The 13,639-nt window shown below is 45.2% G+C and overlaps 1 protein-coding gene across 2 annotated transcripts in view; it reads right to left on the bottom strand.

Moving 5' to 3' along the window:
- The window catches only part of MYO18B (myosin XVIIIB), a 237,253-nt gene that overhangs the window by 85,544 nt on the left and 138,070 nt on the right, over positions 1-13,639 (bottom strand). For both annotated transcript variants that reach the window (XM_047761184.1, XM_047761185.1), the window contains exons 33-34: positions 13,216-13,320; positions 2,201-2,353 (exon numbers count right to left, since the gene is read on the bottom strand). In XM_047761184.1, coding sequence (XP_047617140.1) covers positions 2,201-2,353; positions 13,216-13,320 — 258 coding nt within the window. The remainder of the gene's footprint in view (positions 1-2,200; positions 2,354-13,215; positions 13,321-13,639) is intronic.

Raw genomic sequence — 13,639 nt, 5'->3', positions numbered from 1 at the left:
GCACTGGATCTGAATCCCAGTCCTGCCACCTATCTGCTGTGTTACCTCGGGCGTGCTGCTTCCCATCTCTGGACAGAACTGTTCCATCTGTAAAATGGGCATGATACCAGCTGCCCTCCCACAGGGGTACCGTGAGGACTGAGGGAGGGGACACATTCAAACACAGGTGATTCTGATTTATTGACATGGCTTTGAAGAGGCCATGAGTAATCAGCTGTTCTGGTCTCCCCAGGACTGAGGGCTTGCCCCTACATGGGGCTTTCAGTGCTAAACCAGGACAGTCCAGGACGAGCAGGGAGGGTCAGTCACCCTGCTAAGAATCACAGAGCTGTCAGAAGAGAAGGGTCCTTTAGTGTCTTCTGGTTTAACGGCACTACGTCTCTGAGGGTGTTCTTTCCAAACCCCCACAAACCTGGTCTAACCATGAAAAAATCATCAGAAAAACCCAGCTTGGGGGCTCTCTTACAGGACGCCTGGCCAGTACTCCTCAAAGCTGTCAAGGTCATGAAAAACATGGTGAGACTAAGAAACTCCCAGACCAGAGGAAACTGGGCAGGTGTGACAACTAAGGGCGGTGTGGGGTCCTGGGTTGGATCCTGGAACAGGAAATGGACATGAATGGAGAAAATGGTGAAATCCAAGGCACAGCAGTGACAAGGCGGATCCTCAACGTGCTGCGCCATCAGGGAATCCCTTTGGGTTTTGTTGTTTTGTTTTGTAAGATTTCTGCTTTAGCGAATAATCTCTACCTAAATCTTTCTACAGATGGGAAACTGATGACAGAGAGAGGAAGCAACATAGGCTCTGCATCCAGTTTCCAACACCTACAGCCAGACTCTGCTGCCTCCTGCTGTGTTTCCTGGGGGAGCATCATGAGCCTCTCCAGAAGGAAGAGAGAAGAGCACTGAGTCTGGAGTCAGGGAACACAGTTCCAGGCCCAGCTCTGCCTTTAACTGGCTGTGTGACAGTGGGTAAATCTCACACGTTCTCTGTTCTTTGGTTTCCTCATTTGTCAAACTGGGTCCATGGGTTTCAGCAGGAAGGCATTTCTTCAGTATCTCTAACGTCCAATGCACTGGATGGGCACCATCAGAGATGAATAAAACCTGGTCCTCAAAAAGCATGTTGTTGTTTTTGGGAGTCAGTCCAAAAAGTAGAGATTATCTGTCAGAGTTTCTGGGGATATTAGAAGCCCCTAGCCAGGAGGCAAGGCTGAGGTCACTGGAGAGAGGCCAGGAAAGAGGAAGAAGGGAAGGCAGTGCTCTGAGAAGGTGAGGCCACGAAAGCAGCAGCGGACACCTTCCACCCTCACACCTGGGTTCTGCACGACTGGTTTACTCGAGGGGGCATGGGACTTGCATAGTAACACTAAACACACGGGCACCACCTCCCCAAGGGGTCTGCAACCACCACTCCGCAGATCTGACCCAATCACACCTTGCTAGGCCTCCTGTCCTGGGCCACATTGTCCTTACCTGGCACAGCCCTCACCTGTCACATCCCCCAAGGACCTCAGCTCCCTCCTGACCTCACCTCCTACCTGCCTCCAGTTCTTCTCTGAGCAACCAGGGATGATGGGGCCTGAATCCTGACTCTGTCCCTGTCTAGCTGTTGTGACTCTGGGCGGGTCGCCTCCCCTCTCTGCCACCCTGTCCCCTCGCTTGTGCATGGAGATGATGTCCCCATCTCATTCAGCTCTCTTAAGAACTCCATGCCACCACCTGTATAAAGTGCCAGGTTCATGATGGGGGTTCCAGGAGGAAGCAGCCAGTGACAGTATCACTTCAGGATCAATACCACGGGCAGTGCAGTAAATGCAGTAGTGCCTGCTATTCTCACTGTTAGGAGCAGGACTTGCATTATGAACACTATCTGTTTCACACTTAGCCCTGGTGGTCACATGCACGCATATGCAGGCACGCATGCATACTGCACTCAGCCATTCTGCCCCAGGGCCCTGATCTGCCCAAGGCCTCAAAATCCTTCTGCCTCAGCCCTAAAGAAGGGAACAGGACTCCTTAGTCGTTGAAAACCACTCTCCCCTCATCTACCATATCCATGTGGCCCACCCAGTGTCCCCTGCCGCCTCCCACGGTCTATGAAAGTCTGAGGTCAGGGTTATGGCCATGCCCACATCTGGACAGGAGAACTATTCTCCCAGGCTGGCTGCAGTATCCTCTCCGCTGGTTCTGACACCCACCTGGCTCTGCACCTTCTCCAGCTCCTCCTTGCTGACCGACGTCTTGCTATCCTCCATGGTCCCCAGTAGGAGCTGTACATCTGACAAGAGTGCGTGAGTCCTTCTCAGGTCCCTCCGAAGACGCTTCTCCACATCAAAGTCCCGATGGCCAATCTGGAAGCCAAGGGAAGGCTCTCGTCAGCTAAGATGACAAAGCGGTGGCCAGGGTCCAGGTTCTCTGGAACCAGGCTCCCTGAGTTCAAATCCTGCCTCCACCACCCACACTGTGTGACCCTGGACAAGACCCTTCTCCTCCCTGAGCCTCAGCCTCCTAACCTATAAAAAAGGAATGGCAGTGACCACACGGGGCTGCTGTGAAAATCAAAGAGGTGCTTAGCCTAAAGCATAGGTTACAGTAAAGGTACAACAGATCTGAGCTCCTATCATTACTATTACGACAGCCTTTAAGGACCAAAGTCATTCTGTCTCATAACTGGCACCAGAGCCATCAGTATGAGCTCTCTTCACCTTGCAAGAGCCTGCATGTCAGGTGAGGCCCTCTGCTGGCAGAAGTCAGGACAGCAGCCGCCCTTGGTTGGGGGACAGTGTCTGGGTAACACAGGAGGACGACCTTAGGGGTGATCTGGGGCTGGTTTTTCGAGTGGATGAAAATTCAGTGAGCAGATAGAGGAGGTGAGGTGTGCTTCCCTGCATGTATGTTACACCTCCGTAAAGAGGGTTAAAAATAGCTGTGCTGGAGTTCCCGTCATGGCTCAGTGGTTAACAAATCCGACTAGGAACCATGAGGTTGCGGGTTCGATCTCTGGCCTATCTCAGTGGGTTAAGAATCCGGCGTTGCCATGAGCTGTGGTGTATGTTGCAGAAGTGGCTCGGATCCTGCATTGCTGTGGCTCTGGCGTAGGCCGGCAGCTACAGCTCTGATTGGACCCCTAGCCTGGGAACCTCCACATGCCTCGGGAGCGGCCCTACAAAAGGCAAAAAAAAAAGACAAAAAAAAAATAGCTGTGCTGCTTTTGAAGGTCTGAATCAGCCCTAAGCTTTTCTGTCCCTTGAGTCGGTCCCTTTTGCCAGTTTAAAGACGGGCGAGTGAGGTCATTTCTGCAGAGGGACTTTACCCAGAGGTGGGGACACTCTCTCCCCCATACTCCAAGGAGACACCTGTCAAGCGGCTCCTGAAGGAGCCACAGCCTGGGCTTGGCACTGGGAGGGTGAACTAGATTCCCTGACAACTCCCAGTGGCTGCCCACACGGGCTGGGACAACCCAATGGGGGGTGCACAAGCATGCAGGGCCAGAGGAAACCCTGACAGAAACAGAGCGCTGACTTCAAAAGCACCGGAGTTGGTGTCCTGGAGAGAAACTAACATAACAGCCCCTTCTCTCTTCATTTTTACTTTTATTTTCTGGCTGCAGCTGCGACATATGAAAGTTCCCACACCAGGGATCGAACCCACACCACAGCAGTGACAATGCCAGATCCTTAACTGCTAGGCCACCAGGAACCCTAAGCCCCTTCTCTTCAGGAGACCAAGGGAAAAAACATGGCACCACTGGTCAGATGGGGAGTTTCAAAGAAAACGGAGGGGATCCAATTTCTACACACCTGGATATCTGTACCTCTACACTTAGTGCAACCCCTTCCTGGGTTGTCCCAAGATATACTAAAAAGAACATGGGATTTAGAATGAGGTGGCCCAGGCTTGAAAACCTGACTCACCACTTGCTGGGGGTGGGGCTGAGGCTGGGTCAGGCCACACCTATGAACCTGAACTTCCTCGTCTATAAAGAGGGAGAAAAAAAATCCCTCTCCTCCTCATTGAGATAAGACAAAGATCAGACATGATAATAGATTGGAGGAAAGTCCTTTGTATGCTGTCAAGTGCTTTACAAACATAAAAGATTATGAGTATTGTCTGATAACCTAAAATGTATTTCTCTAGACTCTGTATTACTATTATGCTACCATCAGTTTTGAAGTCTTTGAAAAATGAGTTGGTTCTTAGAATATAGTCTCTTAGTTCTCAGAAGTATTGCTTTGTTAAGTTTAAAATGCTGAGATAGATGTATATATCTCAGGACTGGGCATCATGCCAGGCCCTTTGTCACATATTACTGCATTTAATTTCTGTGATAGTCTCTTTAAAATAGACATTATTATTATTATCACCTTTATGAAAGTAGTACAGCTTACACTTAGAGATGGTGTGCTACAAGTTAGACACCGTTCTACGCACTTCACGGGTATGAACATGTGCCATCCTTGTTGCAAATCTATGAGGTGTTCAGTATTACAATTCCCATTTTAAAGAAGATGAAACTGAGGCTTGTAGAAGTGAAGTGGTTTGCCCAAGATCACACAGCTAGTCAGAGGTGGCAGAGTTAGGACATGAACCCAGCTTTTCTGTACGCAAAGTGATAATTTAGTAAACTGTACAGTGACAGAGGTATGTTTCGCTCTTTAAAAAAAAAAAAAATGTGTTATGGAGGCACAGAGGAGCATCCCAGCTCAGGCTGAGATGGCATCAGGAAGAGGCTTAGATATGGAGGCGCTAGCTGGGTGAGGTACAGGAAGGGCACTGCTGAGAAACCACCTTGCATATATATGTGGTTCTGGGTGATGGGCATGAGGGCAGGCCACAGATGAGAGATATTCCCTGGGGCCAGCTCATGTCCTGTGAAGTGTGTGGGGCTATTTTTTTTTTTTCACCATGCCTGTGGCATGTGGAAGTTCCCAGGCCAAGGAGCGAACCTGTGCCACAGCAGCTGACAATGCCAGATCCATAACCCACTGTGCCACAGCTGAAACTCCTGTGAAGGGCTCGTAAGGGTGTATTGTCACAGAAAAACGGAGGCATAACTGATACAACTGACATGAGAGGGTAAGCAATCGGCCCAGGATCACACAGCTCCGAAACTGTTGTCCAGGGATTGGAATCCAGGTGGCTCAGGGTGAGAATTCAAGCCTCTAACCACTGCAGCACAGTGTCTGGTGCAATCAGCCTGGCTTATTAACTCTAGAGCCCAGGTTCTTTGCCATGACCTTTCTCATTATTGCATCTGCTCTTGCTCTGCACACATCCTGAAGTGCCTTTATTTTTTTATTTTTATTTTATTTAATTTTAGGGTCGCACTCTTGGCATATGGAGGTTACCAGGCTAGGGGTCCAATCAGAGCTACAGCTGCCAGCCTACACCACAGCCACAGCAACATGGGATCTGAGCTGCATCTGTGACCTACACCACAGCTCACAGCAACACTGGATCCTTAACCTACTAAGCGAGGCCAGGGATCAAACCTGCATCCTCATGGATGCTAGTCAGATTCATTTCTGCTGAGCCACAATGGGAACTCCCTAAAGTGCCTTTAATTCCTCCTATGGGGCAGGTCAGCATCAGGGACCTTCAGGACGGCACCATCCTCAGTGCCAGAAAGATACGGAAAAACGCTGGCACCATCTCCTTTCCAGAGGGATCACTGCAAACAAAATTCACAACAAAACCTCAGACCAAGTCATCCTCTCCTTCATAATAAATTGCTACAGGAGAGGAGGGAGGGGAAAAAACCCAAAAACTCATTAGGTTAATGGGAAATAAATGTCATTCTGCACGTTTACACTTTGTAACACAAAGATTCAAATTTAGATAAAGCTGGTGAATAATTAACCAATAAATCTAAATGATGTTTAGTGTTGTTGTGGGAAACTCTATTCAAACCTCGACCGTTTCACCATTTATCATAAAGGTAAACTGTTAGGGGCAGTTGTCAAAGGTCTGTCATCAAATAACTCTCCAAGCACTTTTAACATATGATCTAAAAAATATTACTAGGGAAAACTGAGCCACTTTACAGATGGGGAAATCAAGGCTTGGAGAGAGAATGCATGTTGCTGATGTTGTACTGCAAACATGAATGTCAGATCTGGATTGCTTGATAACATTATGAAAAAAGATGGTCCACAAAAGGATGATTCTAGTTAACTGAACTTAATCACTTTTAAGCCCCATGGTAGTAGATTTAAAAAAAAAAATACAGGTTTTTAAATAACATACAGATCTCACTTCAAATCCACCTAGGCCAGTAACAAGCTACACGATCTTTGACAACGTCCTTTACCTTTTGAGCCTTGCTTCTTTCATTTATATGAAGGAACTAAGAGGACCTATCCCACAGACTTGCTGTAAATGTTAAAGTATGTTATAAACAATTAATTGTGCTTACGTACTTAGTTAAAAATTTATGGGTAGGGAGTTCCCGTCGTGGCACAGTGGTTAACGAATCCGACTAGGAACCATGAGGTTGCGGGTTCGGTCCCTGCCCTTGCTCATTTGGTTAACGATCCGGCGTTGCCGTGAGCTGCGGTGTAGGTTGCAGACGTGGCTTGGATCCCGTGTTGCTGTGGCTCTGGCGTAGGCTGGTGGCTACAGCTCCGATTCAACCCCTAGCCTGGGAACCCCCATATGCCGCGGGAGCGGCCCAAGAAATAGCAACAACAACAACAACAAAAGACAAAAAGACAAAAAAAAATTATGGGTAAATACCAAAAGAATAGAAATATCGTTTATAGCTTTACACCCAGTAATATAACAAAAAGGGATCAGAGAAAGAAAACATTATCCATCTATCCCAAAGCAGGAAAGGGATAAAGGAAGAAGCAAAGAAAAGGGGAAATATTTGCAGCAACATGAATGCAACTAGAGATTCTCATACTAAGTGAAGTAAGTCAGAGAGAGAAAGACAAATAACATATGATATCACTTATATGTGGACTCTAAAATATGACACAAACAAACGTATCTATGAAAAGAAACAGACTCACAGACATAGAGTACAGACTTGTGGTGCCAAGGGGGAGGGGGTTGGGGAGGGATGGATAGTGGGAGGCTGAGGTTAGCAGATGTAAGCCATAAATACATGGAGGGGATAGTCAACAAGATTCAATTGCAGAGCACAGAGAATTATATTCAATGTCCAATAATAAACCATGACGGGAAAGAATATTTTTTAAAAAGTGCATCTATATGTATAACTGAATAACTCTGCTATACAGCAGAAATAACACAGCACTGTAAATCAACAATACTTCAATGAATAGAGAAGGGGCAATAAACCACCAAAATTAAACACATGAAAAAGAAGTAATTTCAAACACATCAGTAATTTTATAAAGGTAAATGAATTAAGTTCTCCAATGAAAAGGTAGAGACCAAAACACTGCATTAAAACCTACCCAGGGGAGTTTCCGTCATGGATCAGCAGTTAACAAACCAGACTAGCATCCATGACGATGTGGGTTCGATCTCTGGCCTCACTCAGTGGGTTAAGGTTCCGGCGCTGTGTGAGCTGTGGTGCAGGTCTCAGATACAGCTCAGATCTGGCGTTGCTGTGGCATAGGCCGGTGGCCACAGTTCCAATTGGACCCCTAGCCTGGGAACCTCCATGTGTCACAGGTGTGGTCCTAAAAAGATGAAAAAATAAAAAAATAAAATGTATCCAGCTGTTTAAGGGACAAGGACACACACACACACACACACACACACACGGAAAAGGTAAAAAAGAAGTGAAAAAAAGCAGTCTTTCAGGCAAACTAACAGAAATCGAGCAAAATAAAATACGGCAAAAATAATTCATGGAGAAAAGGATAACATTCAATAATTAAAGGAATGATGTACAATGTGCCAAGGAAATAAAATAATAAATGTATATGCACCTAAAAATATAACCTCAAAATATATACAGAGAAAACTGTAACACAATTATAAGCAAAACTTGGCCAAACCATAATTATAGTGGGAATATAGGACTTTCTCAGAAACACATCAAGAAGATAGAACCAAAGTTAGCAGGTAGTGATTTTTAAATACAGTCATATTTTTAATTTTTCCTTTATAGTTTATGCTTTTATATTTGAATACAATATTTAAATCACAAAATTAACAAGTTTGATCCATTTGCCATGTAGGGAATCCTATACTTAAAAATAGCAAAAGTGATGCTTCTCCAGTCAAAAATTTATTAAATTTGACCATGAACTGAAGCAACTAAGAAATCTCAATAATTTCAAAGAAAAAAAATTTTAAGCATTCTACTTACTATGTTATCTAAGATGTCATTAAATTAAAAATGAAAAGTAAAAACTCACTCCAAAAAATCCCCAATATTAGTAAACTTAAAACTCAGGTTTTGTTTGTTTGTTTGTTTGTTTGTTTTGCTTTTTAGGGCTGCACCTGCAGCATATGCAGGTTCCCAGGCTAGGGGTTGAATTGGAGCTATAGCTGTTGGCCTGTGCAACAGCCACAGCAATGCAGGATCCAAGCTAGTCTGCAACCTATACCACAGCTCATGGCAACACCGGATCCTTAACCCACTGAGCAAGGCGTCTTCAAACCTGCGTCTTCATGTCAGATTCGTCCATGTTAGTCAGATTTGTTAACCGCTGAGCCACAATGGGAACTCCAAAACTCAATTTCTAAATAACTTACAGGTTAAAGAAGAAAAACACAAAGAACAATGATGAACTTAATATGTAAGGATAATACATGCTAAGGAAACCAGCAATTCAAGGTAAATGTATTATCTTAAATGTACTTTAAAAACTCATTTTCATGAGTTCCCGTCGTGGCACAGTGGTTAACAAATCCGACTAAGAACCATGAGGTTGCGGGTTCGATCCCTGCCCTTGCTCAGTGGGTATATGATCCGTCATGGCTGTGGTGTGGGTCGCAGACGCGGCTCGGATCCCACGTAGCTGTGGCTCTGGCGTAGGCCGGTGGCTACAGCTCCGATTCGACCCCTAGCCTGAGAATCTCCATATGCCATGGGAGCGGCCCAAGAAATAGCAAAAAGACAAAATAAATAAATAAATAAAAAAAATAAAAGTTGGAAAGGAAGAGGCAAAACTACTCTTATTTTCAAATGGCAGAAGTGACTATGCAGAAAATCCAAAGGAATTTACAGGTGAAATATGAAAATAATAAGTTCAGTAAGTTTGCTGGATACACAAGCAACATATAACAATCAGCAATATTCCCATGTACCACTATAACTAACTGAAGTATAGAATACAGAAAAATATTCTACTCATAGTAACCACAGAAACTACAAGATTCCTAAAAATCTAATGGAAAGGCTTAAGATTTATATGAAAAAAATAGATAAATAAATAGTATTTATTACTATAAAATAAGAATATTTATGAAAGAAAATACATATGAAATACATTAAAGAATATTTTATATGTCTATGAAAATATTTATGAATAAAATATTTATGAAAATATAGTTTGTAATAAATATTTTGTTATTATGAAATAATTTTTTTTTTGGTCTTTTTGGCTTTTCTAGGGCCACACCCACAGCATATGGAGGTTCCCAGGCTAGGGGTCTAATCAGAGCTATAGCTGCCAAGCCTACACCACAGCCACAGCAACGTGGGATCTGAGCCGCGTCTGCAACCTACAACCACAGCTCACAGCAACGCTGGATCCCTAACCCACTGAGCAAGGCCAGGGATTGAACCCTCAACTTCATGGTTCTTAGTCAGATTCTCTAACCACTGAGCCATGACAGGAACTCCATGAAATATTAATTTATAATAAAATATATTTATGAAAGATAAAGCATGTCATGAATGCAATAGTTTCTTATTTTAAAAAATGTCACTTGTTCCCAACTAACTTGCAAACCAATGCATTGAAAATCCTATCAGGCTTTGTTATGGAATTTCAATAGGAAGATTAAAGGATCACAAAAAGATAAGACAATTTTAGAGATGAGAAAGATAAGCTGTTATCAAGTTATCAAAACCCAGCCTTTAAGGCCACATGGTGCAGGAATTGACAAATAAACCAGTTAAACAGAATGAGTAGCCCATAAACACAGCCATACATCTATGCAAACTGTGGAAAAATTATTCATGAAATGAATCAAAGGTAATCAACATCAGGGAACAAAATAGATTTCCACCTCACTCATACCAAGATAACATCTAGTTGGATTAAACCCTAAAAACATCGAGAACTTTAGAAATTTGAGAAATACAGTGAAATATCTTTATGAACTCTGTTAAGGGAAAACATATTAAAAGCACCAACTATATCTGATTAATACGACTATTGAAAAAATAACTTTTAAGTAAAAAATGCTATAAACAAAGTGAAATGATTATCCATAGAGTAGTAGATATTTGCAAAATATACAACCAAAAGTGGATGAGCACCTTGGATATGGATCATGAATGATAAATACAAAAAATGGTGAAGACAAAACACTGTAAACAGGCAACTCACACAAGAGAAAACCATAATAAACATAAAAAAGGCACAACTTCAGGAGTTCCCATCGTGGTGCAGTGGTTAATGAATCCAACTGGGAACCATGAGGTTGCAGGTTCAATCCCTGCCCTTGCTCAGTGGGTTTACAATCCGGCGTTGCCGTGAGCTGTGGTGTAGGTCGCAGACGTGGCTCAGATCCCGCGTTGCTGTGGCTCTGGTGTAGGCCAGGGGCTACAGCTCTGATTCGACCCCTAGCCTGGGAACCTCCATATGCCCATATACCGTGGGAGCGGCCCAAAGAAATAGCAAAAAGACAAAAAAAAAAACAGGCACAACTTCACTAGTGATGAGGGACAAGCAGTACAACTGAACTCTCAGGGACTGGTAAAGATTTTCACGTCTGACAGAGCCACGTGGTGGGGGGGAGCTGTGGGGGAGCAAAGGAAAAAATGCTGGTGACAACGTAAACCGCCACAATTACTTTGAGGACCAATCTGGGTGGCATCTCATCATTCCAAAATGGTACATTCCTAAGAGCCAGCAATTCCTCTCCTAGAAGCTCCTTCCCGTGTGCACAAGGAGACCTGTGTAAACAGGCACTGCAGCTCTGAGTCTCAGAATGCAAACAACTACATATTCACTAAGAGAAAAATTGGTTTTAAAAAAAATGAATACTGAGAGTTCCCGTCATGGCTCAGTGGTTAACGAATCCAACTAGGAACCATGATGTTGCGAGTTCGATCCCTGGTCTTGCTCAGTGGGTTAAGGATCTAGCGTTGCTGTGAGCTGTGGTATAGGTTGCAGATGTGGCTTGGCTCCGCATTGCTGTGGCTCTGGTCTAGGCTGGTGGCTACAGCTCTGTTTAGACCCCTAGCCTGGGAACCTCCACATGCCACGGGTGCAGCCCTAGAAAAGGCAAAAAGACAAAGAAAAAAAAAAAAAAAGAATACCGTGCAGCAGTTAAAAAGAATGGACTCCAGCTACATGTATTATTATCATGGAGGAATTTCAAAAACAGACTACGGAGGGGGACAAAGTAAAGGGCAGATTTATACGTACTGTATGTGGTTATAAGTTCAAAGGTACATGCAGGGGAATTACCGCCTCCAACCTCAAGAAAACTGTCCTTTCGGGGAGGGAAGGGAAGCCAAGATACAAGGATAGGGAGTGGGGAGTTAGGAACAGAAGCCAAGGGGCCACCAACTGTTTTTGAAATGTTTTGCTTCCTGGAAAATGTCTGAATCAGATGCGGCAAAATGTTAATTTATGTGAACCCTGTGGTCTTGGTGCACAGGCAATTACACTATCTGTTCTTCTTTCCCATGTGTTTGGCAAATGTCTTGCTAAAACATTTAGGAGTATCCAACGTGATAAGATATTTAAAGGCTCCAGCTTGGTGACTAACGCAAAATTAGCATTTCATTCACTTCAAGTTACCTTCCCTTTGCACACAAAATTTTAGATTTTAGCAGTATTTATGAAAACCCTTCTTTACTGGATTATCTCCTTTGTTTTTGCAAATGGACCATGCTGCACAGAGGGCAACCTTCTCCCAGTGATTTCTGACTCTCATTCTAGAATCAAATATTGGGGTGTGTTCTCTTGCACTGATGCCAAAGAGGCCCCAGTTTGCTTGGCTGAAAAACGAGAAAACCCGGAGAAGGAAGATCATATCTTCTCTCCCTCTCGGGGCTGTGGTAGTCCTGCTCCAGAATTCATTCATTTACTCAATTAAAAAAATCCGGAGTGAGCTCTTATTTGTTCACATTCCTTTGTGAACATAAGGAATGTCTCAGGGGAAGTTACTGACAGCAAGTTCATTACTAATTAAAAGACAATGAACACAGGTTTAAGCAAATACATTAAAAACCACTTCTATGACTCTTTAAAAGTGACCATAGGGACCACAGGCCTTTCTTGCCACTGCAAGAGTTTCCTGCAGCAGCAGCAGCAGCTCTTTTGGGGAAAGCGATAGTGGGGGCATGGAGGAGAGATTCCCCCCAGCTCTGATATCTGCTATCGGGAGCTGGCTCTGAGCTCTGCAGCTGCACTGCTTAGAGCAGTGATTCTCTGCAAAGACGGAGGTTGATTTTGTCCTGGAGCACTTGATAATGTCTGCCGACACGGCTGGTTATCACAACTGGGGGGGTGGGGTACATGTCTGACATTTAGGAGGCAGAGGCCAGGGATGCTGCTTGACATTCTAAAATGCAGGAGAGAGCCCCCACCCCCAACAACAAAGGACAATACTGCTCAGGACATCTGCAGCATGCAGTTGAGCACCCTGGTACATGGCGATGGCAATGTCCCCATAAGCCTCCGCTCTCCAGAAGCTCAGAGCAGTGAATTAGCTCACCAGAGCTGTAACGATGGAAGTGGCACAGCTAGGGGCTCAAGCCCCATCTGCCTAACTCTGCCTCCAGGCAAACTTTCATTCTCACAAGGCCAGCTGTGAGCACAGCAGCGGGTCACAATCACCCCATTAAAGCAAGGGCTGTCTACACTCACCCGACAGCAGCTGAGGGCAAGACAACCTCATCTGTCGCTTGTGGCTGGGCCCATTCTCTTTCTTTTCAAGGGTTCTCCCAAGAACCCTGCCGTGTGTAGATGCCCCCCCCCCCACCAAGGCCCCCTGTGAAAAGTTAGTGAGTGAGGATAGAGACAGAACTGGTGGGGAAGAGGCACCTGGGAGAAGCAGGGGGGCAGGAACGTGCCCTCCCCCACATCTGCTGACGCCTCCCTCTTACCTGATCGCACAGGGTCCCGATCAAGCCTTCTAGGTCCTGCTTCTCATGGAGGACCAACTGCTTCTCCTCATATTCCTGCTCCAGCTGCATCTCCAGCTGGTGGAGCTGTGGGCACAAAGGGCAGATGCGGGCACAGGGTAAATGAACTCCATCCGAACAAACCCCACATGGGAGGGACCCTCCAGAGGACTTGGGAGGACGTGGAGGTCATGGCCCCTTGCCTGGCCCCACAAAGGCTGACCTAGTAGTTGGGGGGGAGCATCTCTGTCTTAGAACTTGGAAGCCTAAACACTTGGGAGCCTGACAACTACCGGGAGGGCTGGCTGCTGACAAGGAGCCCTCTGCCATTCACTGTGAGGTCCCCACCCCCAGTTCCCTACCCATTTCCTAACAGGTGTTTGTGTCCTCCTCCATGATGACCTGG

The sequence above is a fragment of the Phacochoerus africanus genome, chromosome 15 (assembly GCF_016906955.1).
Source record: "Phacochoerus africanus isolate WHEZ1 chromosome 15, ROS_Pafr_v1, whole genome shotgun sequence".
Classification (NCBI taxonomy): domain Eukaryota; kingdom Metazoa; phylum Chordata; class Mammalia; order Artiodactyla; family Suidae; genus Phacochoerus; species Phacochoerus africanus.
Note: the sequence above shows the minus strand (reverse complement) of the source record. Positions and strands in the feature narration are given on the sequence as shown.